Raw genomic sequence first — 22,719 nt, 5'->3', positions numbered from 1 at the left:
TGCACATTCGCTTTTTTGTGATACATTTTTGATTCATTATAGTATATATTAATTAATTACAGTCCAGTGAGTGTTGTTATATATTATATATATATATATATATATATATATATATATATATATATATATATATATATATATATATTCTATATAATCTTTTGGTGGTTGAGTTTAAATCAGGTCTTTAACTCAGTTTTTCCAGGTCACTGCGATGCCACTGTCCAACTGGATTCCCAACAGGTGTCCTCGCAAAAGAGGAGTCAGCATTGAAGGGACAACCAAATAACCTCTGAGCTCCAGAATGCAGATGAGCAGGTGTGCATCTTTTGAAGACCACACCCCTTGCATCGAGAAGCTATCAAGGACTACACTCCAGAATGATCAGCTGGCATCCATTATGAGAACCTTCCACGACTGAAGAGGGAAGAGCTTCCCTAATTCCAGCGCTGGGTTGCAAATTCATCAGGCTTAGGAGAGTTTGGTCCTGGGGGCCAGGTGCATGAGGTGGTCCAAAAATAAAGTCTGCTTGTCCTATGCTGCCAGAATGTTAAGTTGCAACAATCTTGAGTAAATGTGGGCACACAGTATAGCCCTGAAGGAGGCAATCATGAGACCCAGAACCCTCATGCAGGCATGAACCAAGGGCTTCTTCTCAATGACCGCACAGACATAGAAACCACCTCTGAAATTTGGCAGTGCAGCTACAGTATGCATCACAGACTGTGCAAGTGCTGTAGCACCGGCTGCTAAGGAGTAAGAGCACCATTACTGGTGCCCTCCATTATTGAGCAGTCCCATAGAGGTCAATGGTGTAAAAAAAAATTATTAAAATTAAAGTGCAGCACATGGAACTTTATAAATCATATAATTTATCTTGATAAAAAGAAAAAAAATGCAAAAATTAATAACATGTGGTAATAAGTACCATAATGTGATCATATAGTGTCCATAAAGGATAAAAATAGTTTCCATAAAGAACCATACCAAAATGTCCACAAAAATTATAATTGATATATCAGCTAATAAAAAATCCTCCAATAGTGACCCTTCCCAGTGCAGCAATAAAAAAACCGTGATGGGTCTCCAGTGCGCTTCCTTCATCAATATGCATTCACCAGAACATTGTTAATAAACAGCATTGAACACCAGTCTAATCAAAGAAGTCCCTAGCAATCGCTCGATCAATCTTCTGCATATACAGCACTCAGCTGGGGGGAGTCCTAGTCAAAAGATGCTCACCACACGGAGCCTGAAAGGTAATATAGTGTAGCATTTATTTTATGGTTTGATCATTAAAACAAACTTAAAAGGCCTCCACATGGTGTACACCAAACAAAACAAAACATGGCCAGACTTACAGTGATGGCTGCTGATCCGGAACTGAGAAGCAGCAGCATGATGTCAACACGTAAGGCCCCAAGCAAAGCTTTTTGTGCGAAGGCACATTTTCTATCCCTTAAATAGCCAGCGCGGCGAGGGAAAAATCAAACAAATCAAGCGCCATTTTCTGGTAGCTTACTGGGTAGCGCCATTTTGCGGTGGACCATAGGGGAAGCACTGAAGAGTAATAGAATAGATAGAACAAAACCCACCATATTCCCAGAGACCAATCTAAGGGAACCCACTCATAAAAGGGGGGCATTCATATTCCAGATAACCGTTAAATATAAAATAATATGTAAATTATTAAAGCGGAGTTCCGGCCACAAAGACAATTTTTAGATAAAAACACTCCCCTAATCCTAAGCTAACGCCAATTACACTAATCCCACATGACAGTAATTGAAATAAGATAAAATCTTACCTTTAAAATTGATTGCAGAGCGCAGCCAATTCCGGTGTGGGCGTCTGAAGTGACGTCCGGGGCCGCGGAAGTCGGACAGAGATGCCCCTAAAACAAGGTAAGTGACCCCCCCCCCCCCCCCAAAAAAAAAAAAAAAAAAAAAAAAGTCCAATTCTTTTATAACATGCTTTTTCCCACAAGAATCCGGAAAGAAGAAAAAGAGGGTGGAACTCCGCTTTAAGAAAAAGCGCATATATATTTCGGTATGATCCAAAAAAACAATTAAGCATATAGCCCATATATATATATATCAGATTAAAAAGCTTCAATAGACCAAAGAGAAATTTATCTCATAATTTTAAATATAGACAAGATGCCCAATCAGCAATATACTAATAAAAACCAGGCTATTTAAACTTATATGTAGAGACAAAGTAATAGAGAGTACAGCTTATTCATGTACACAAAAATGCATATGTAAATAATGAACAAATAAAAGGCATAAGAACCAAAATCTAGCTAATATCCACAAATCAATATATATCTATATCAATGTTCAAGCCTAGGGGGACTAAAGTGCACATTTCATGAATCCACCTTGTTTCTACCACGGATACCATCCTACAATTTATTACCCCACCTCCAGCAGTGAAGCATTATGTCAAGCCCTACAAATTAAATCCCAGTGGGGTTTCAATGGTGACATTCCCTAAAAGGTCTAGAGAGGGAGTGTTCTTTATAACCTTTTCTGATGTTATACAGATGTTCCCTTAGACACCTGGTCATTCTCCCTATACAGTATATTGTTTTTTACATGAGCACTTATATTAATAATTCTGTAAGACACCTGCATTGAGGGATAGGATTGTACCAAATGTAGCTGACTAACCAAAAGGAGTATCCCTATTTGCTGATCTGAATAGCTTTCATCCCTGCAATCGTTGCATGATATGCAAATTAAATGGTACACAGACATAAAACTACTTCTTTTAGATCCAACTTCACTGGAAAAAGTTATTCCATTTTTTCTTTTATTACATGTAATATCAATTATGTTGTGTATTTATTGGAGTGCTCATGTAAAAAAACAATATATAGGGAGAACGACCAGGTGTCTAAGGGACCCCCTAAGGCCGGCATCACTAAACGGCAGACCGCGGTCTGAATCCGGACCCAGTAACAGTCCTATCCAGAATGCAGCATCGCCAAATAGTTGCCTGTGTGTCCTCTCTCATCCGCCGGTTTGCCTGCCCGCCTCTGCCATCCTTCATTACATGGCAGGCGCAGCAGGTTTGTCCCTTTCATCATCGCAGCACTCCCCCTTCATCCGCTCCCCCCACACACTGCCCTACCTTATTCACACAAGCTGAGAAGCATGGCAGGTCTGGACAAAGAGTGGAATTTCCAAGTTACAAAGTGGGCGATTAGTTGCCAAGCAGCAGGGCAGTCCCAGCAACCAATCACCCACCCTAAACTTGAAAAGGAATGTCTGTCCTGTATTTTCAAATGCGGAAAAACACCTTTTAATAGCTGCTCTGAAAGCCACAAGTAACTAATTCACAGTTTCAAATGCAAGTCTCCCAAGTTGCACTTCGTTCTTCCTTCACACCATTTGTGTAGGTCTTTATCATAGGTGCAGCATTAGTGACATTGCTTAGATCTAGTCTTAGAAGTTCAGGTATGCCTGCACCTCCATGTCCATTCACTGCTGAGCATGACTTTTCTTCATTACAATCGTAAAAATGTTTATTGAAACACCAGCTGTTTCAAAACAATAACTGCAGTCATTATTTAGGAAATAGCCTAATTGTTTGAGCTATGGTAAATTTAAAGAGAAAAACTTTTATTACTAAATTTTATTTTTGAAACACCAAAATGTTCTCCATGATTGATCAATAAACAATAGAACAAGCAGTCATTTATAATTCACATGCATTACACTTTTTTTTTACCTGTAACTAGTATTCATAATTCAGAAAACTGTCTGTTATTTATCTGTCACTTAGTACTAGATGCTTCAAGACATAGGAGAAGAGCATTAGAAGAAATAATATATTTCTCTGAAGAGATGGAGAGCCCGATAGATATGACAAGCGAAACATTTTAAAAGGATTTTTACCTGTATACTGCCACTAAATGTGATGGTCTTCCACATAAAATCTACTTGGCCCACAAGAGGGGCATGCTGTCTGTTGTTTTTAAAACCTATGGCTGTAATTCTTACATTACCATTTCTTATGTAATCTGAAAAAAAAGACGAAATAAATCCAGTTATTGATTTGCTTTTAAACTTACTAAGTAGTAACTTACAAAAGTAAACCAATTAGCATGCTACAACAGATTTGCTAAACCCTAATATGAAATGTTGCAAAGATATCAAATCAAAAATCATAGTATGTACCTAAAGAAAATTACGGAAAGTTAAGCAATGTCGAAGAAGCCACACATGAAGCATGAACAGAAACAAAGTTTTGCGTTTCACATTTCTTTTTTAGATAGAGTACGGAAGGGTTAAAGTGATTGTAAAATCTCGTTTTAAAAAAAAGAAATAACAAACATGTTATACTTACCACCTCTGTGCAGTTGGTTTCGCACAGAGCACCCTGTGGGGGCACCTGAGCCTAGATGCAGTTCCTTGTGTCCATTCAGACACAGATCTGCCATTCGGCCCCACCCCCTCTCTCTCCTTATTGGCTCACTGACTTTGATTGACAGCCGTGGGCGCCAATGGTGCCACAGCTGTATCTCAGCCAATCAGGAGGCAGAGTCCCGAATGGCCGAGGGACTTGTGGACATCGCTAGACAGAGAGGAGGCACAAGTATTAGGGGGTGCTGGGGAGGCTGCTATACAGATTTAACCTAATGCATAGAATGTATTAAACACTTGCCGACCGGGCCATAGCCGAATGACAGCTACATCAGTGCTCATCTGTGCCACACACATGCCACGTCAGTGCTCATTTGTGCCACATCCATGCCACGTCAGTGCTCATTTGTGCCACATCCATGCCACGTCAGTGCTCACCCGTGCCACATCCATGCCACGTCAGTGCTCACCCCTGCCACGTCAGTGCTCATCTGTGCCACATCAGTGTCACTACAGTGCTTATCAGTGCCTCACAAAATTATTTATTTTAGGTTATTTATTTTTTGCTGTCTGTCCTGCTGGGATTTCCCTTTACTTCCTGTCCTAGAAACACAAGAAGTGAGAGGAAACTTTTCTAAAATTCAACAATTTTTCTGTTAGATATTGTCACTAAAATAAGGACACCAGAACTAGTGTTACCATAAGACAATTTCCCTTCTATTACTTTTCTAGACACAACCCAAAATTTGTGATTGTCATTTACATGGCAATCTCAATCTCTCAATTAGAAAGGTAAGCAGGACAAATAAAAAGGGTGAATCTTCTGAATAGGTGTTGTAATCCATCTCCACTCTGTCCAAAACAAAAATAATTGGCTTTAGTTATACATCAACCACTTGCCAGCCTGCCAGAGTACATGTATGTATATATATATATATATATATATATATATATATATATATATATACAGGGGTTGACAAATTTTCTTTGAATCTAGGAGCCAGCTAAAAAAGTTAGGAGCCAGTTTTTTAAAAAAGCTGACCCGCGCCCAGAAAAAAAAGAGAGAGAAAAGGGAAAGAAATGGAAAGAAGAGAAAAGAAAAAAAAGAGGAGAGGGAGGTACAGAAGGGGAGATGGGGGGGGGGGGAGGTTAGGGGAAGGGGAGGGGGGTTGGGGTGAGAGAGAGAGAATGAAAGAGGGGGGGGAGAGAGGGAGGGTGGGAGAGAGTGAAAGTCTCAGGCAGATGTGTATATCTACAGTGAGATCCCCTCAGCTCTATGGTGTGTACAGAAGAATTTTACAGAAATGTGGCAATCCCCCACCTTCCTCCTATACACTCAGAAAATGGCCTGCTCTGCTCCCCCACACACGTGTCTATGGGGGGGGGGGCTCCCACACCTGGCCAATAAAAGGTAAACTGTGCCCCCCAACTAATTGTAGGTGGTTCCCTTCCCTTAGCCACGGCAGGATAGGCTCTGTCTGCATTCCCACCTCCCCCAGGGGCTGAGGAAGCAGTGATACACAGGCAGGCTTCATAGGTCCATAGATTAAAGTTGCCAAAAATGGACATTGTACCTGACTGGCTAACCAGTATACAGTCTACTTGCTGCCTGGATACCACACAGAGAGAACAGATATGTTAGCCATAATCCAGTATTTTTATGGACACATGCATGTGTACTAGTGACATTCCCCCCTATAGAGTCTTGTCACAGATCATAGGGGGGGTTTGGAGAGACTACCCAGTATTTGTTTCAGAGGAGAATCCAGTACCTTGTCTTAAGTCCCTGGCAGTTAGCAGATATTCATTGCCGTTTTCAGAGAGGGGGGCCACATCTGAGGGTGGATGCGGGGGTGCACGATAAGGAAGTCGGCGTGCTGTATGTTGATATCGGGTGGACGCACAATCTCGGAGGCAGGCGTGCGTTCCACCTCTCCTCCACATCGGCCAATTGCAGAGTGAAGACAGTCCCGGGCCCGCCCTCAAAGGCGGGGCCGAAGCTTGCTGTGCTGTGAAGTCGAGCAGTGCTCGGATGTGCTGAAAGTGAGAGAAGAGGCAGCCGGTTCTGATTGGTTAGCGCCGTCCATGTGACGGTGCTGACCAATTAAAATGCCTTGTCAGGGACATAGAGAATTGTGGACAGGAGCCGCGGGGATTTCAAATCTCTGCAAGTCTGCAGCACAGAGCGGCGTCCCGATGCCTGACAGGAGATAGCTCAAATCCTAGGCGCCCGGACTCAGTTTCTAGTCGCAAATGCGACCTGGCGCCCGGGAATTGTCGAGCCCTGTATATATATATATATATATATATACACACACACACAGTATCTCACAAAAGTAAGTACACCCTCACTTTTTTGTAAATATTTTATTATAACTTTTCATGTGACAACACTGAAAAAATGGCACTTTGCTACAATGTAAAGTAGTGAGTGTACAACTTGTATAACAGTGCAAATTTGCTGTCCCCTCAAAATAACTCAACACACAGCCATTAACGTCTAAACTGCTGGCAACAAAAGTGAGTACACCCCTAAGTGAAAATGTCCAAATTGTGCTCAAAGTGTCAATATTTTGTGTGGCCACCATTATTTTCCAGCACTGCCTTAACCCTCTTTGACATGGAGTTCACCAGAGCTTCACAGGTTGCCACTGGAGTCCTCTTCCACTTCTTAATAACGACATCACGGATCTGGTGGATGTTAGAGACCTTGCATTCCTTTTGTTTGAGGATTCCCCACAGATGCTCAATAGGATTTAGGTCTGGAGACATGCTTGGCCAGTCCATTAGCTTAACCCTCAGCTTCTTTAGCAAGTAAGTGGCCGTCTTGGAGGTGTGTTTGGGGGTCGTTATCATGTTAGAATACCTCGAAAGGGAGGGGGATCATGCTCTAATTCTCTATGTCACAGTACATGTTGGCATTCATGGTTCCCTCAATGAACTGTAGCTCCCCACTCATGCAGCTCCAGACCATGACACTCCCATCACCATGCTTGACTGTAGGCAAGACACACTTGTCTTTGTACTCATCACCTGGTTACCGCCACACGTGCTTGACACCATCTGAACCAAATAGGTTTATCTTGGTCTCATCAGACCACAGAACATTGTTTCAGTAATCCATGTCCTTAGTCTGCTTGTCTTCAGCAAACTGTTTGCAGGCTTTCTTCTTCATCTTTAGAAGAGGCTTCCATCTGGGATGACAGCCATGCAGACCAATATGATGCAGTGTGTGGCCCCACCTCTTCAACCTCTGCAGCATTGCTGGCAGCACTCATACGTCTATTTCCAAAAGACAACCTCTGGATATGACGTGGAGAATAGCTAATTGGGCCCAATTTGAACATTTTCCCTTAGGGGTGTACTCGCTTTTATTGCCAGCAGTTTAGACAGTAATGGCTGTGTGTTGAGTTATTTTGAGGGGACAGCAAATTTACACTGTTATGCAATCTGTACACTAGCTACTTTACATTGCAGCAAAGTGTAATGTCTTCAGTGTTGTCACATGAAAAGATATAATAAAATATTTACAAAATTGTGAGGGGTGTACTCACGTGTGAGATACTATGTGTGTGTGTGTGTATATATATATATATATATATATGTATATATATATATATATATATATATATATATATATATATACACAGTGGGTACGGAAAGTATTCAGACCCCCTTAAATTTTACACTCTTTGTTATATTGCAGCCATTTGCTAAAATCATTTAGGTTCATTCTTCTTCCTCATGAATGTACACTCCGTGTGCCATTGACCTGGTCTCTAATCTGAGCTGCTGTTAACCTGCGATTTCTGAGGCTGGTGACTCAGATGAACTTATCCTCCACAGCAGAGGTGACTCTTGGTCTTCCTTTCCTGGGGCCTTCCGCATGTGAGCCAGTTTCTTTGTAGCGCGTGATGGTTTTTGTGACTGCACTTGGGGACACTTTCAAAGTTTTCCCAATTTTTCAGACTGACTGACCTTCATTTCTTAAAGTAATGATGGCCACTCGTTTTCCTGTACTTAGCTGCTTTTTTCTTGCCATAATACAAATTCTAACAGTCTATTCAGTAGGACTATCAGCTGTGTATCCACCTGACTTCTGCACAACACAACTGATGGTCCCAACCCCATTTATAAGGCAAGAAATCACACTTATTAAACCTGACAGGGCACAGCTGTGAAGTGAAAACTATTTCAGGTGACTACCTCTTGAAGTGTGACTCTACAATTTTCATAGTCATGAAAATAAAGAAAACTCTTTGAATGAGGTGTGTCCAAACTTTTGATCTGTGTATATATATATATATATATATATATATATATATATATATATATATATATATATATATATATATATATACACACACACACACACACACACACACACATACATACATACAGCTGTAATAAAGCAGTCCAACCCACCTATCAATGTGCCAGAATTATAGGGGTTGATTTACTAAAGGCATATTGGCTGTTTAGTTTGCAAAGGAGTTTTTCCTTAGCTCAGTGAATGCCGTAGAAAAACACCAAATCCCTTTCAAGGAAAAAATAAAGCTAAAAAAAAAAAAAAAATGGGATTTTTGACATACCGTAAAATCCATTTCTCTGATGTTCATTGACGGACACAGCTCCTGATCTTCATAACAATTGGGTTATACTGCCCCATACAGGAGTAGGACACTACGTAGAAAAATAATCTGGCTATGCCTATGGGCAGTCCCAGGGGCTATACTCATTCTCCCTGCAATAGGTACTCCGTTTTGTTACAAGCAGTGTCAGAAGAATTACGACTCCACAGAGGGGTGGGTGCTGTGAACATCAGAGAAATGGATTTTATGGTAAGTCAAAAATCCCCTTTTGTCTTTCGTTCATTGACGGACACAGCTCCTGATCTTCATAACCATTTGGAGGTCCCAAAGTGCTGAGCTCAAAAGTCATTGGTTCAATGGAGGGAACCACATCAATATGATTAAAATGAACAATGTGCTAAATATATAAATGCTATTTTGGGTTACATATATAACATATAAACCAATATACCAAAAAAAAAATATTGCATAAAGTAACTAAGTAAATGTGAAGAAAAACATCCACACTTGTGGACAAAAAGTACAACATGCATGTACACTGAATATGGATGGTGTCCAAAATTATCCAGTCCAAATAGTCCAGTGTTGAACCACAAGTATATATATATATATATATATAAATAATCATTAAATGTGCAAAAATTCCGTGATGATGAACAGTTCCACACAGAAGATAGATCTCCACAGGAGTAATCTATTGAATGGCTCCAGGGGTTTCACACTGCCAGGTTTTAGTTGAAATTCCACTCTCCCAGTAATATCATATGTTCCAAGTATCCAAAAAAACAACATACAACTGAGAATACGACGACTGGCAAGCATGGTATGCCCAGCAATGTATCCAGTGCCCATGGACAGTCACCCCAAGGTGGGCTAACCGCTCTCTTTTTATAATCCTTGGCACCAGCAGGTCCAAATTCCAAGTCCCAAACAAGGACTTACCAATCCTAAGAGCCCTGTAAATCAGTTCTCTCCTCTCAGGCTACCCCAGAATCCCTCACCCTGCATCGATGAGAACCTCAGATTACTTGAACTGCATACAATTCACCCCCCTTAAAGGGACCATGACCCAAACAGCAGGGAAATATACCTGCTGTCCAGGAAACCTCCAAGGCGCCCTGTACAACAACTATTTTTTGCACTTATCAAACAGAAATAACAAAAAAAACTTTTAATGGTATATTTAGCATACCAAAAAACAAAACAAATTAGAGACAATAATTGTTAGGGTTTACATACACTTAATGCATACAATAGGTCTCCAACATCAACATGATCCTATTTTATAGATGATTCTGTTGTAGAAAAGGGGTCGGACAAATGTTTCAAATCAAGAGACTGTCCTGAAGAAATCAGAGGAATTAGTAACAATGGCTTAATGAACTCAAAACACCTTGTTGACTGTATTTATACCAAGTAACAGCTTATTGAACAGTACTGTACATGTATTAACACTTAAAATGTTTATTATTTTGGATAGAAAACTACACCTGTGAAGAAGTGTCCATAATATGGCTACATATATTTAATTATGTCCTTTGATTTACTTCTTGGATTCAAGCCAAAATTTCTCCAGCTGAAACAATGCCCTGACCATCTGTTATTAACAGTTAATTAATATCAAGTTCAACATAATTTTCCCAGTACAATGCAATTTAAACAGAATCACATTTTATTTCACATACCACTTAACTCGGTGTGACCTTATGTGAAAAAGCACAGTAATACACAGTGTAAATAAAAATAAGAATTAAAATGTTAGAGAACTGGGATATCTTACTAATCTTTGATACAATGACAGTAGCAATAACAACTGCAAACCCTGGATAACAGATCAATGATGAGGTCATGAATGATTTTAAAATAGAACTCCAGACAAATGGCTGAATTACACATACACGATGGGAACAGTTTTTTAAACATTTTACTTCCGAGAACACAACTGGCCAAAAGTAAACAAAAGTTAAAACCATTAAATATGAACTGCAAGGTGTAGCTCTTTTTAGAGACTAATAAACTAATAGTCCACACTAGTTTACAATTTTACCACAAACTGTATCCACAAAAACTGTGACCTCTTGGGAGGAGAAAACTGCCCATTCCTGGCTACCTTTAAAATGAACATATGATCAGGATTTATACATTCAAGGTTTTTACAGTACATTTGTTTTTAACCCTTTGTCCTCTGCCCTGCTATCCCTTTAAAAAGTTCTAAGCACCAAGGGCTGGGAAACCCAAGTTACACTTGCTGGTAGAATCGTTTCTAGTAGTCTTTCAGAACAACCTCAGAGAAGTCTCCTTCACTTATTGCCAGAAAACACTGCATCTCCCTAACTTTAAAAAATGTGCGACTCCCACCAGCCTTTCATTTCATTCAGAATAACATGGCCACAAACCAGGGTGGGCAGTCAGTGCTCTCCTGAATGACGACTAGAAAATATGTTACTGGTAAGTAACTTTGGTTTTCCCTTTGGCATCTTTCAGGACAGCCCCCCGGAAAGGATAACAGAGTACTTACCAGCTAGGGCAAGACTACTGCCTTCAGGACCTTTTGCCCAAAGACCTGATCCTCAGCCAACATTAAATCCAACCTATAGTGCCTGAAAAAGATGGACAAGCTTGTTCAAGTCGCAGCTCCACAAATGATGAATGGTTAACTTAGGCCTTGACAGCATCTCTCTGGAAGTCTTCCTCAATTCTTTGGTCAACTGTAAATATTGTAGAACACACCTCCTCACATCTAAGGTGTGAAAAATTTCCTCCTGTCCATAGGAAGGATTTTAACAAATATACATATTTGATAGGCAGAATCATTTCCTACGCCCAATAATAGCTCATTGTTACCTTTGGCAGGAATCCCAAATCCGTTGTAAGCGCCAGCGAATCCAAGAAAGCTTGGAAAAAATGAGCTCTAACAGAAAGGGCCTCTAACTCACTCACTCTCCAGGCTGTCATCAATGCAACTAAAAATACCATCTTGAGGGTCAAACGTCCTAAAGAAACAGACTCATTCGGCTAAAAGGGGCACTGTCAATGCCTGTAGCACTATCCCTAAATCCCATTTCGAGAAAGGCTGGGACAAGTGTACTCTGCCTGGATAGAGCATTAAAAAACTATTACTAAAGGCTCCTTGGCGAAGGGTCTTTTTAAGAACACACTCAGAACTGCCACCTGGACTTTTAGAGTAATAAGCACTAACCCCTTGTCTTCTCCTCCCTGTAGGAAATCTAACATTATCGTAGAGCTCTGAGAATCAAAGGTTATATCACTACACCATCTATTGACGTATCCAGACCTTTTTTTCAGGCACCATTGCATACATTTAATATCTCCAGTATAAACAAAATGTCTATAAAAACATCCAAAATTGTATTGTAGGAAACTTCTTTTATAAAACCCAGGCTAACATGATAGTTAAACATGCAAGATATAAATACATCCTAATGCAAGAGGGCACACGCCATTTTATCACTGAACATTAGATTATCAATACATCTCTGTATATTCTACAATTTTCGCCAATGCGCTTTGTTTAATTTCTTTATCAGGAGATAGAGTGCACATTGAAAACATATACATTTATTTTATTAGATCTACATTTATCAACAATGAATAGGTTACCCAAGAGTCCTGTATTATGCCACCTACAAAAAAGCAAGAGAAAAGCGCAGCATTACCCAAATGAGATGATGCGTTTCAATGCATTTCTGGACAATTTTGTGTCAGGGAAAGAACCAGAAAGATAATGTGAAGGAAATACATATCACTGCAACATTTCAATACATTTTTCTCTTTCAAGCCCTCCAATAAAGTGACTATGGCCATAGATTTCTCCTCACATTTTGGGAGCTCTGTGACCAGAAGTCTTATCAGTGGCATCTCTGCAAATTCTGACAATCCTCAAATCAAAGGGATTGGAGGTCACTGGATTCAATTGTGGGATGAAGGACCCTATCCTTCCTCCCACCACTGGGACACCATCACTGAGTCTTCTGGGTCTGATCAGGATGAAAGCTTCTTTTACTTTCTCCCTCTGAGCACCCCATGGCTTTTTCTGAACACCGTACCCATTTGCCTGAAATTGCTTTTGCTGTTGAAAACTTTGCTTACCCCACACACTTTTCTTATATTTAATCAGGTAGACCTTTTATTCTGCTATACGGTCCAGGACTGTCTCTAAATCTGGGTCAACAAGAATGTCCCCGAAAACGTAATACCACACAGCTTAATCTTTGACACTGAATCACCATGCCTGGTCTTCAGCTACAGTGCCCTGGGTGCAGAATTAGCTAAAGCCGAAGACCTTGCTGACATCAGAATAGATTCTGCTGGAGAGTCTGCAATACAATCCAAAAGCCACCCCACCCCCCCACATAAGCATGGGATAAGAGGCAAGAATCTGCTCTTTTGGGGTACCAGCTTTAACGTGCACGTGTGTCAACCAGTATTCCATGTTCCTGGCCACAACTGTCGTTGCTGTAGCTGGTTTAAAATTCGAAACAGTAGAATCCCAAGACTTCTTGAATAAGAAATCTAACCTCATCTAACCCGCAACACACCCATATCCTTAAAGACCAAATCATTATTCTACGATACCTGAGAAAAGGGTGCATTGAGCTTTGGATTTTTGTTCCACACCAGCGCCATGTCATCCTCATACAGAAACTTGATGGACCTGGAAAAGAATGGCTTGCTTTCAGGATCCCGTCACTCCTTTTTCATCACTTCTACTAGGACATCATGTACCAGGAATACTCTGTCCTTTTGCTCACCAAGTCCCTATACATTTGATCATGGACAGAAAGCAGTTTCTTCGCCTTCTGAATTTCTAGGGAGTATAAATCGCCCTCGAGACAACTTCTACTTAGAGGCAGGGTAGGGAAACTGCTGACCAGATGGCAGCTGGGGTGGTGGGACACTGGCAATCAGAGAACTGAATGTCTGAAAGGGACAGTGACAATGTCACTACACAATCATCGACCCCTCTCTGAGCAGACCAGCAATACATGTATTGCATAATACCTTAGTCCAGGATTTCACTGTAGTCTTGCAAGAGGGGTACTTTCTTTTAGACCCTGGAGGATGAGGTTTAATTTTTCCTGAGGCTCTACCCTGCAAGAGAAACCCATACCAGGAGTGCCTCAAGAATCTCAGCAAGACACACCTCCACATCCACCACAGTGTTCAAGCAGCTATCCAGTGCGCAGGAGTTTACTGAACTGACAAACCCCAATTTCCCGCAAAGACCTCTGACCACCAAGAGGAAAAAAAAATTAAAAATTTGTAGGAAGCATTCCAGTAATACCAAACAGACCAGAGAGGAGTCATCCCAATGGCCCTTATCTGAAAATGGCTGGTGCCAGATGTGCGTGCTGGTGCAGAACCTCTGCCTCTGACATGTTGGCAGATCACCGGGTGGGGAGAAAGGCAGGCATCAGTGTACCCATGTATCAAAGATACAGCCGTTCCATGCCTCTGGTAAGCCCAGAAATCATGCAACAGCCTAGTGCCTGATCCACCCCAATGCGTCCCAGGAGCTGGAAATCAGAAGCCACAATACATGGAGGAAGTCTCGCCCCTTCCCGGAAGGGATATCACCCGCCTAGTAGTCTGTAAACTGAACGGCCCACACCACATTGGCTGTAGAGGAAGCAAAAGAATCACCCCCTGCAGGAAAGCACCACCTCCTCTAGTTTAGACCCTGCCCGGGCACTGTAAAGAGAGCAGATCCCTAAAAAATCCACCACGCATCAGAGCAGGAGCTGGGGTGGTAACCTGCAGGTAAATACATACTCCCCACATTTTCCAGAAAAAAAAAAAAAAAAACAAACCATGAAGTCAAGGGGCCCCAGTAGGTATTTAAAAACTGTGCAACTTTGTACAATATACATAATTTTATTGTCCTACCTGTGGGCTACTTGAGTCTCTCCAAAAGCTTGGCCAAAATACTCTAAGGTAGCAACCTATAGTTTTCACAACCTACTATTGAAGCAAGACACGGAGACTGCTAACCGGGAATTTTTCAGCCAGGCTCCCAGGGGACCCAAATGGCCTACAGGTATGATACTAAAATTAATTAATATTTTACAAAGCTGCACAGTTTTTTAATATCTTGTGCGATCCGTTGACTGAATAGGCTTTTTTTCTGTTAAAGGCAAACATAGCCTCTAAAAAAAGGATGTCATTATACAAGCGCAATAACTAAATTGTTTTTAAAGGCAAGATTCAAAGATTTCATCATTATTCTCGCTTCACTACATAGGGTAGTGTCAGACAAGCAACAAAATTACACAAATGCAACTCATGTTTTCCTATGCAGTAACTCCTTCACTGCCCAAACCAGCAAAAGGATACTCCACTTCTATTCCTTATTTTGGAATACAGTACAAGACACATGAAAAGTATTCATAGACCCTGGGTTACAAGCTAGTATCTTCAGGTGATTGGACACTGGCAAGCTTTTGAGACTGTGCAGCAGGATGAAACAGAGGACCTTGAGGTAGCAGATGATATCTCTTGAGAAAAAGCTAGGGGTCGTCTGCTAGCAGTCTGGGTATATACAGTGGGGATCAAAAGTTTGGGCACCCCAGGTAGAAATTTGTATTAATGTGCATAAAGAAGCCAAGGAAAGATGGAAAAATCTCCAAAAGGCATCAAATTACAGATTAGACATTCTTATAATATGTCAACAAAAGTTAGATTTTATTTCCATCATTGACACTTTCAAAATTACAGAAAACAAAAAAATGGCTTCTGCAAAAGTTTGGGCACCCTGCAGAATTTATAGTATGCACTGCCCCCTTTGCAAGGCTGAGACCTGCCAGTGTCATGGATTGTTCTCAATCATCATCTGGGAAAACCAGGTGATGTCAATCTCAAAGGTTTTAAATGCCCAGACTCATCTGACCTTGCCCCAACAATCAGCACCATGGGATCTTCTAAGCAGTTGTCTAGAAAACTGAAACTGAAAATAGTTGGAGAAGGCTATAAGGCTATAAGAAGATAGCAAAGCGTTTTCAGATGGCAATATCCTCTGTTCGGAATGTAATTAAGAAATGGCAGTCATCAGGAACAGTGGAAGTTAAAGCAAGATGTGGAAGACCAAGAAAAATATCAGACAGAACAGCTCGCATGATTAAGAGAAAAACAATTCAAAACCCACGTTTGACTGCACGATCCCTCCAGAAAGATCTGGCAGACACTGGAGTTGTGGTACACTATTCTACTATAAAGAGATACTTGTACAAATATGCTCTTCATGGAAGAGTCATCAGAAGAAAACCTCTTATACGTCCTCACCACAAAAATCAGCGTTTGAACTTTGCAAATGAACATATAGACAAGCCTGATGCATTTTGGAAACAAGTTCTGTGGACCGATGAGGTTAAAAATGAACTTTTTGGCCGGAATGAGCAAAGGTACGTTTGGAGAAGAAGGGGCACAGAATTTAATGAAAAGAACCTCTGTCCAACTGTTTAGCATGGGGGTGGATCAATCATGCTTTGGGGTTGTATTGCAGCCAGTGGCACAGGGAAAATCTCACGGATAGAAGGAAAAATGGATTCAATAAAATTTCAGCAATTTTGGATGGTAACTTGATGCCATCTGTGAAAAAGCTGAAGTTAAAGAGGATGGCTTCTACAAATGGATAATGATCCTAAACACACCTCGAAATCCACGGGGGATTACATCAAGAGGCGTAAACTGAAGGTTTTTCCATGTCCTTCACAATCTCCTGACCTCAACATAATTGAAAATCTATGGATAGACCTTAAAAGAGCAGTGTGTGACAGACAGCCCAGAAATCTCAAAGAACTGGAAGACTTTTGTAAGGAAGAATGGGCAAAGATACCTCAAACAAGAATTGAAAGACTCTTGGCTGGCTACAAAAAGTGTTTACAAGCTGTGATACTTGCCAAAGGGGGCAGTACAAGATATTAACTCTGCAGGGTGCCCAAACTTTTGCAGACACCATTTTTTTGTTTTCTGTCATTTTGAAAGTGTAAATGATGGAAATAAAATCTAACTTTTGTTGACATATTATAAGAATGTCTAATCTGTAATTTGATGCCTTTTGGAGATTTTTCCATCTTTCCTTGGCTTCTTTATGCACATTAATACAAATTTTTACCTGGGGTGCCCAAACTTTCGATCCCCACTGTATGTGTACCAGGTTCTTCTGGGCCAGTTCACAGCATATGAAATCACCATTCTGTAACAATCTCTCTCCCAGCCTTGCTGTCAATGAGCAGTAGTGGTGACCTCCCCACACTCCTCCCCATCTGCAGTGCAGTCCAGATCCAAGGAATGTCTGCCTGGCAGAGTTGTTCCTTCTGACCACAGAAGCCTGTCTCTCTCACAGGGCTGCACCATCTTGCAATCAGCTCCCGCTTTCAAACTTGCTTCCACTCTCAGGCTGATGCTGATTAACTGCTGTTCATGCCTTGAAGCAGTACTGACTATATATCCCATTACCATTTCATGGGTGTGTGTAAATTTACCCCTTAGACTCAAGTTTTGAAACCAGGCACAGGTATCAGTCAAATAACAATGAAATGTTTTATTCTTAAATTATACATTTAGAATATCTTCTCTGCTCCTAAATTCCCACACAACTTGGTTTATGGGCCCCAATTTTAATATCAGTCCATTAGAAATTGGGTACACACGGTTTTCTCGCTTGGGTTGGACTAAAAGACAAATCATAAACATAAATTTGCAATAATAAAAAAATCTGAATAATGACAATATATCAATAAATTAAATAGGAAAAAAATATATAATACATATCTCTCACATACAACTTCCCTTATCAGGTCAATCTGGAACAAATACGTTTCACCTAACTTATATTTGTAAAATAATTAAAATATACATTTAAACCTCTTGGGGCTAGAGTGTTGATCCACTCTCCCTCCCTTTGATCTAGTGCAGTGATCAAATCTCCTCCTCTCCATTTTAGTGTCACTCTATGTTTTGCCAAAAACATCAATCGTAGAGGGTTAACACCTTGGAAGACTTTGAAATGTTGTGGTACACTGTGGTCTGTCTTGGCATTTATAATATTGCTAGTATGCTCTTCCATACGTTTCCACCAGTGTTTTTAGCTCTCCCAACATACTGCATACTATTACCACACAAGCAGATAGACTACCTGGGTGCTATTGCATAAAAGGAAGGCCCTTATCTTGTATTTCTTTCTTGTATAATTGAACTAAAAGAGTTGATGATCCTCACGTCATCCCTAGTGGGTCTGCAGGTACCTTCTGAAGCCCTTATCACTAGTCAAAAATTTTCTTAAAGGGGGCTTTTTGCCTAAAATAACTCTTCACTAACAGATCTTTCAAGTTGGGGGTCTTGGTAAAGGCCACTTTGGCTCTTGGGGGTAATATCATACGGAGTATGGAAACCCTCCTAAGCAGGGGACAATATTGCTTAATAATCTTCACAACTCTCCCCTTGCTTTCACAATAGGGTAGAATGCAAATAGGGGTTTCGTCCTCCTTAATTCGCTCCCTTTTGTCACATAAAAGGGTTTTTCTCTCTAATCCCAAAGCGTCTCTGTTTTTTCCACAATCTTGGGTTCATCATTTTTTTCCAGAAACTTTACATTTCAACAAGTTTGACTGTTGTTGATAAGTGATCACATTTCAGCAGCTCCTCCTATACCTCTGAAATTGACTCAATCCAGGGACAATGATGGTAACTATCCACTGGGATAAACCCACTACGGTCAGTCTCTTTCTGATATGCTGCTGTTTTAATCCTACCCTCAATAATGCTGATGCTCATGTCAAGAAATTGACCTAACTTTGACTATAGTCATAAATTTCAGATTCCAGTGAGGATTATTCAACTTTTGGGTGAACTTGTAATCTTGCACCAAATGGAAGCCACATGATCCCAGAAATCAAACCTTCAACACTTCCTTGTAGTGTCAAATAATCACTAGCCAATTCCTATTGGTGTACCACTATAATGGGCAGCTTTACTGGCTGACAAGAACATGTAGGAGGCATGATGGGCCGGCCAGGCTTCAATGCACTTTGTTTGTTCAAGCACCCCAAAATCTTCATTCAAACAGTGGTGATGGCGGTGATTTAGGAGCACTCCTGACTGCAGTTAAAGTTTTCCCTTAAACACATGTACTTTGAGCAAACTTAAGTTCTGGGTATTATAAAATGGGGAACCCTAAAAATGTAGCTTTGAAATCTATAACTGTTAAACATTTAAAAACGGTTTCGGCACAGTATACAGTCTGAAAATGCATAAATCTCAAGGCTGAGAGACTTGGAGGATTTGTAGGGCATCTGTCAAGGTTAACCAAAAAGCAGACACCAGCAATCTAGGAAAGAGAAATACAATCTCTTGCTTGATATTCAGTCAAAGCTCTGTTGGCAGTAAGTCGCAAGAATAAAGTCAAATATTGAGTATTACAAAATGACTGCAAGGGTAATTTTGCAGCTTAAAAATAGAATTGTATTTTCAGTGAAAGTAAAAAAGAAACATTAGCAACTTCACTGCAAGCTCTAGCCAACATACAAGACTGCAGTCACTGGAAGTTGAAAGTGATTGTAAAAGCTATTTTTTTAATAAAAAAAAATAAACATGTTATACTTACCTGCTCTGTGCAATGGTTTTGCACAGAGCAGCCCCAAACCTCCGCTTCTGGGGTCGTTCACTGGCGCTCTGGGCTCCTCTTTGTCTCCATGTGCCACAATACAAAGCCACTTACTACAGTGGCATGCATTTGGGCTCAATCCTGAGCCACATTGTGTGCGTCTATAGATACACACAATGCGGCTATGCCACGCCCCTAGCTCCCTCCTCACTGGATTTGATTGACAGCAGTTAATGGCTTCCGCTGCTCTTAAATATAGCCCCTTAGATACCTGCATATAGCTTAAAGCAACTCTGTCACTATAAAGAAAGTGCTGTTCTGAAGAATAGGAACTGTCTCCTGAAGTCTCTTCAGAAACAAAATTATCTTCATAGCAGAGTTTAGCAATGTGGGCAGAAGGAGAGGTGAATATTTACTCTCTACTTTGCAGGGAGACCTTTAATTTAACTTTTTTATCAACAGATTTACTTTCGTTAATGTATTTGATGTCCCAGAATGCCTACAATGCTCTAGCATCTATCAATTTTTCAATCTTAATGAAGATGTATAACCACTAGGTCAGTAATAATAGTGTAGATAAAGGAAATGGTCCAGACAGTGATATTTAGAAAAATTTGCATAATTTTCCAGATTCTGTGAGCCTAAGACTTCTCATGAAGTACAAGCCTAACTTCAGCCAAAGTTATTATGTTGCTTGTGCACATCTTCTTGACTACATGACATAGGACAAAATCTGGATTTTTGACTTACCGTAAAATCCTTTTCTCTTAAGCTCATTGACAGACGTAGGACTGATATCTTGATATCCGTAGGGTTATACTGCCCCCTACAGGAGTAGGACACTAGGCAGGAAAAAAGTTCTGGCCACACCTATGGGCAGTCCCAGGGGGTATATCCTCTCTCTCCCTGCATAGGATGTCAGTTATGTAACAAAGCAGTGTCAGAGACTCATACCAACCCAACTCAAAATAGAGGGGCGGGTACTGCGTCTGTCAATGAGATTAAGAGAAAAGGATTTTACGGTAAGTCAAAAATCCAGTTTTCTCTGTCGCTCATTGACAGACGCAGGACTGATATCTTGATATCCGTAGGGACGTCCCAAAGCAGTGCCATAAATGAGGGGTGGGATGATAGAAATAAAATCCAATCCAGAAGGCCAAAACAGAGCCAACCAGAAGAACAGAGGACTCATTGAACCAAGCAGATGAGACCCACCTGAAAAAACAAAACCCCAGAGGTAGACCAAAGGTCCCCTCAAACAGCGGTCTGCAAAACCTTGCGGCCAAAAGAGGCATCCGCCGATGCCAGCACATCAACCTTATAAAATTTTGTAAAGGTATGAACCGACGACCAGGTAGCCGCCTTGTAAACCTGAAGCACCGACGCCTGATGGCGGAAGGCCCAGGAAGCACTAAGAGCCCGAGTAGAGTGCGCCTTAAAAGGGAACAGAGGAACCCGACCCTTAATAGAATAAGCCTGCACCACCGTCTGTCTGATCCATCTGGAGATAGTCACGGCAGACACAGGCAACCCCTTTCTAGGGCCATCTGTGATCACAAAAAGTGAATCAGCCTTACGAAAAGAGTCAGTAGTAGCCAAGTACACCCTGATCGCCTGAACCACATCCAAGGAGTGTAACGCAAACTCCCGAGGATGACTGGGCTTAGGACACAGGGAAGGTAACACAATATCCTCATTCAAGTGAAAGTCGGAAACCACCTTAGGAAGGATGGATTCGGACGAAGAACCACCTTATCTCTATGAACCACCAGATAGGGGGAACAACAGGACAACGCAGCCAGTTCCGACAGCCTGCGTGCAGAAGTGATAGCCACCAAAAAGGCCACCTTCTGGGATAAGGTAAGCAAGGGAATCTTCCTAATATTTTCAAAGGGAGGTTTCTGGAGAACCGACATCACCAAATTAAGATCCCAGGGCGGCAAGAGAGCGCGCACCAGAGGAACCAGGTGCAGCACCCCCTGGACGAAGTTCCGCACCAAAGAATGAGTAGCCAGTGGCCTCTGGAAGAAGGTCGCCAATGGTGAAACCTGACCCTTGATAGTGCTCAAGGCCAGCTTCTGCTCAACCCCCCGTTACAGGAAGGCCAATATCCGAGCCACCGAGTAAGAACGTGGAGGAACCCCGAGGGACTAACACCACGCGATATAAGACTTCCATGTGCGAGGATAGATCTTTCTGGAAGTGGCTTTCCTCGCTTTAATCAGAGTAGGAATAACTAAAACAGACACACCCCTGTCCTTCAGCACCTGGCTCTCAACAGCCAAGCCATCAAAGCCAGCGATCGTAAAGCAGGATGGAAGATCGGTCCCTGAGACAGCAGATCCTCCCTGAGAGGAAGTCGCCAAGGAGCGTCCGCGACCAGCCTGACCAAGTGGGCGTACCAGGCCCGACGAGGCCAGTCCGGAGCCACAAGGATTGACTGGAATTCCCTCTGCTTCTATCCTGCGAAGAAGTTTCGGCAGCAACTTGAGAGGAGGAAACGCATACAGCAGCTGATACTGCCACCACGAAGCAACCAGCGCGTCTGCGGCGTCCGCCCGAGGATCGCGGGAGCGGGCTGCAAACCTCTGCACCTTCCTGTTGAGGCGAGATGCCAACAGATCCATGTCCGGGGTGCCCCAATGAAGGCACAACTGGTGAAACACCTCTGGATGAAGAGACCATTCCCCTTGATCCAAGGTCTGATGGCTGAGAAAGTCTGCCTGCCAATTTTCCATGCCCGGAATGTGAACTGCGGAAAGAGCCGGAACAAACTGTTGCGCCCAATGAAGAATGCCGGCCACTTCTACGGCCGCCAGAACACTCTTGGTGCCCCCCCTGGTGATGGACATAAGCCACGGCCGTGGCATTGTCTGACTGAATTCGAACCGGGCAGCCCCGAAGATGCTCGATCCAGTGAACCAGGCAAAACCTGATCGCTCTCAGTTCCAACACATTTATCGGCCACCTGGATTCTTCCAGGGACCAGAGCCCCTGAGCAGCCAGAGACTCCCTGGTCTGCTCGCTCAGCCGGATCCGATTGTCCAGGGAATCGGGATTCCGGTTCCATTTGAGAAGAATCTCCTTTTGGAGAGTCCGCGTATGAGACTAGGCAAACGGTACTGCCTCGAAGGAG

General features: G+C 41.8%; 1 protein-coding gene across 1 annotated transcript in view; it reads right to left on the bottom strand.

Annotated features, from left to right (window-relative positions):
• FBXO15 (F-box protein 15) overlaps positions 1-22,719 on the bottom strand; it is a gene marked incomplete at its 5' end in the record, with an annotated part of 243,412 nt that overhangs the window by 43,938 nt on the left and 176,755 nt on the right. Inside the window, one exon of the mRNA XM_082257658.1 lies at positions 3,903-4,027. Within this exon, the coding sequence (XP_082113784.1) occupies positions 3,903-4,027 (125 nt within the window). The remainder of the gene's footprint in view (positions 1-3,902; positions 4,028-22,719) is intronic.

Source organism: Pelophylax lessonae (assembly GCF_965119305.1).
Source record: "Pelophylax lessonae genome assembly, chromosome: 5".
Lineage (NCBI taxonomy): Eukaryota > Metazoa > Chordata > Amphibia > Anura > Ranidae > Pelophylax > Pelophylax lessonae.
The sequence above is the reverse complement of the archived record's forward strand: the minus strand, read 5'-3'. Positions and strand labels throughout refer to the sequence as shown.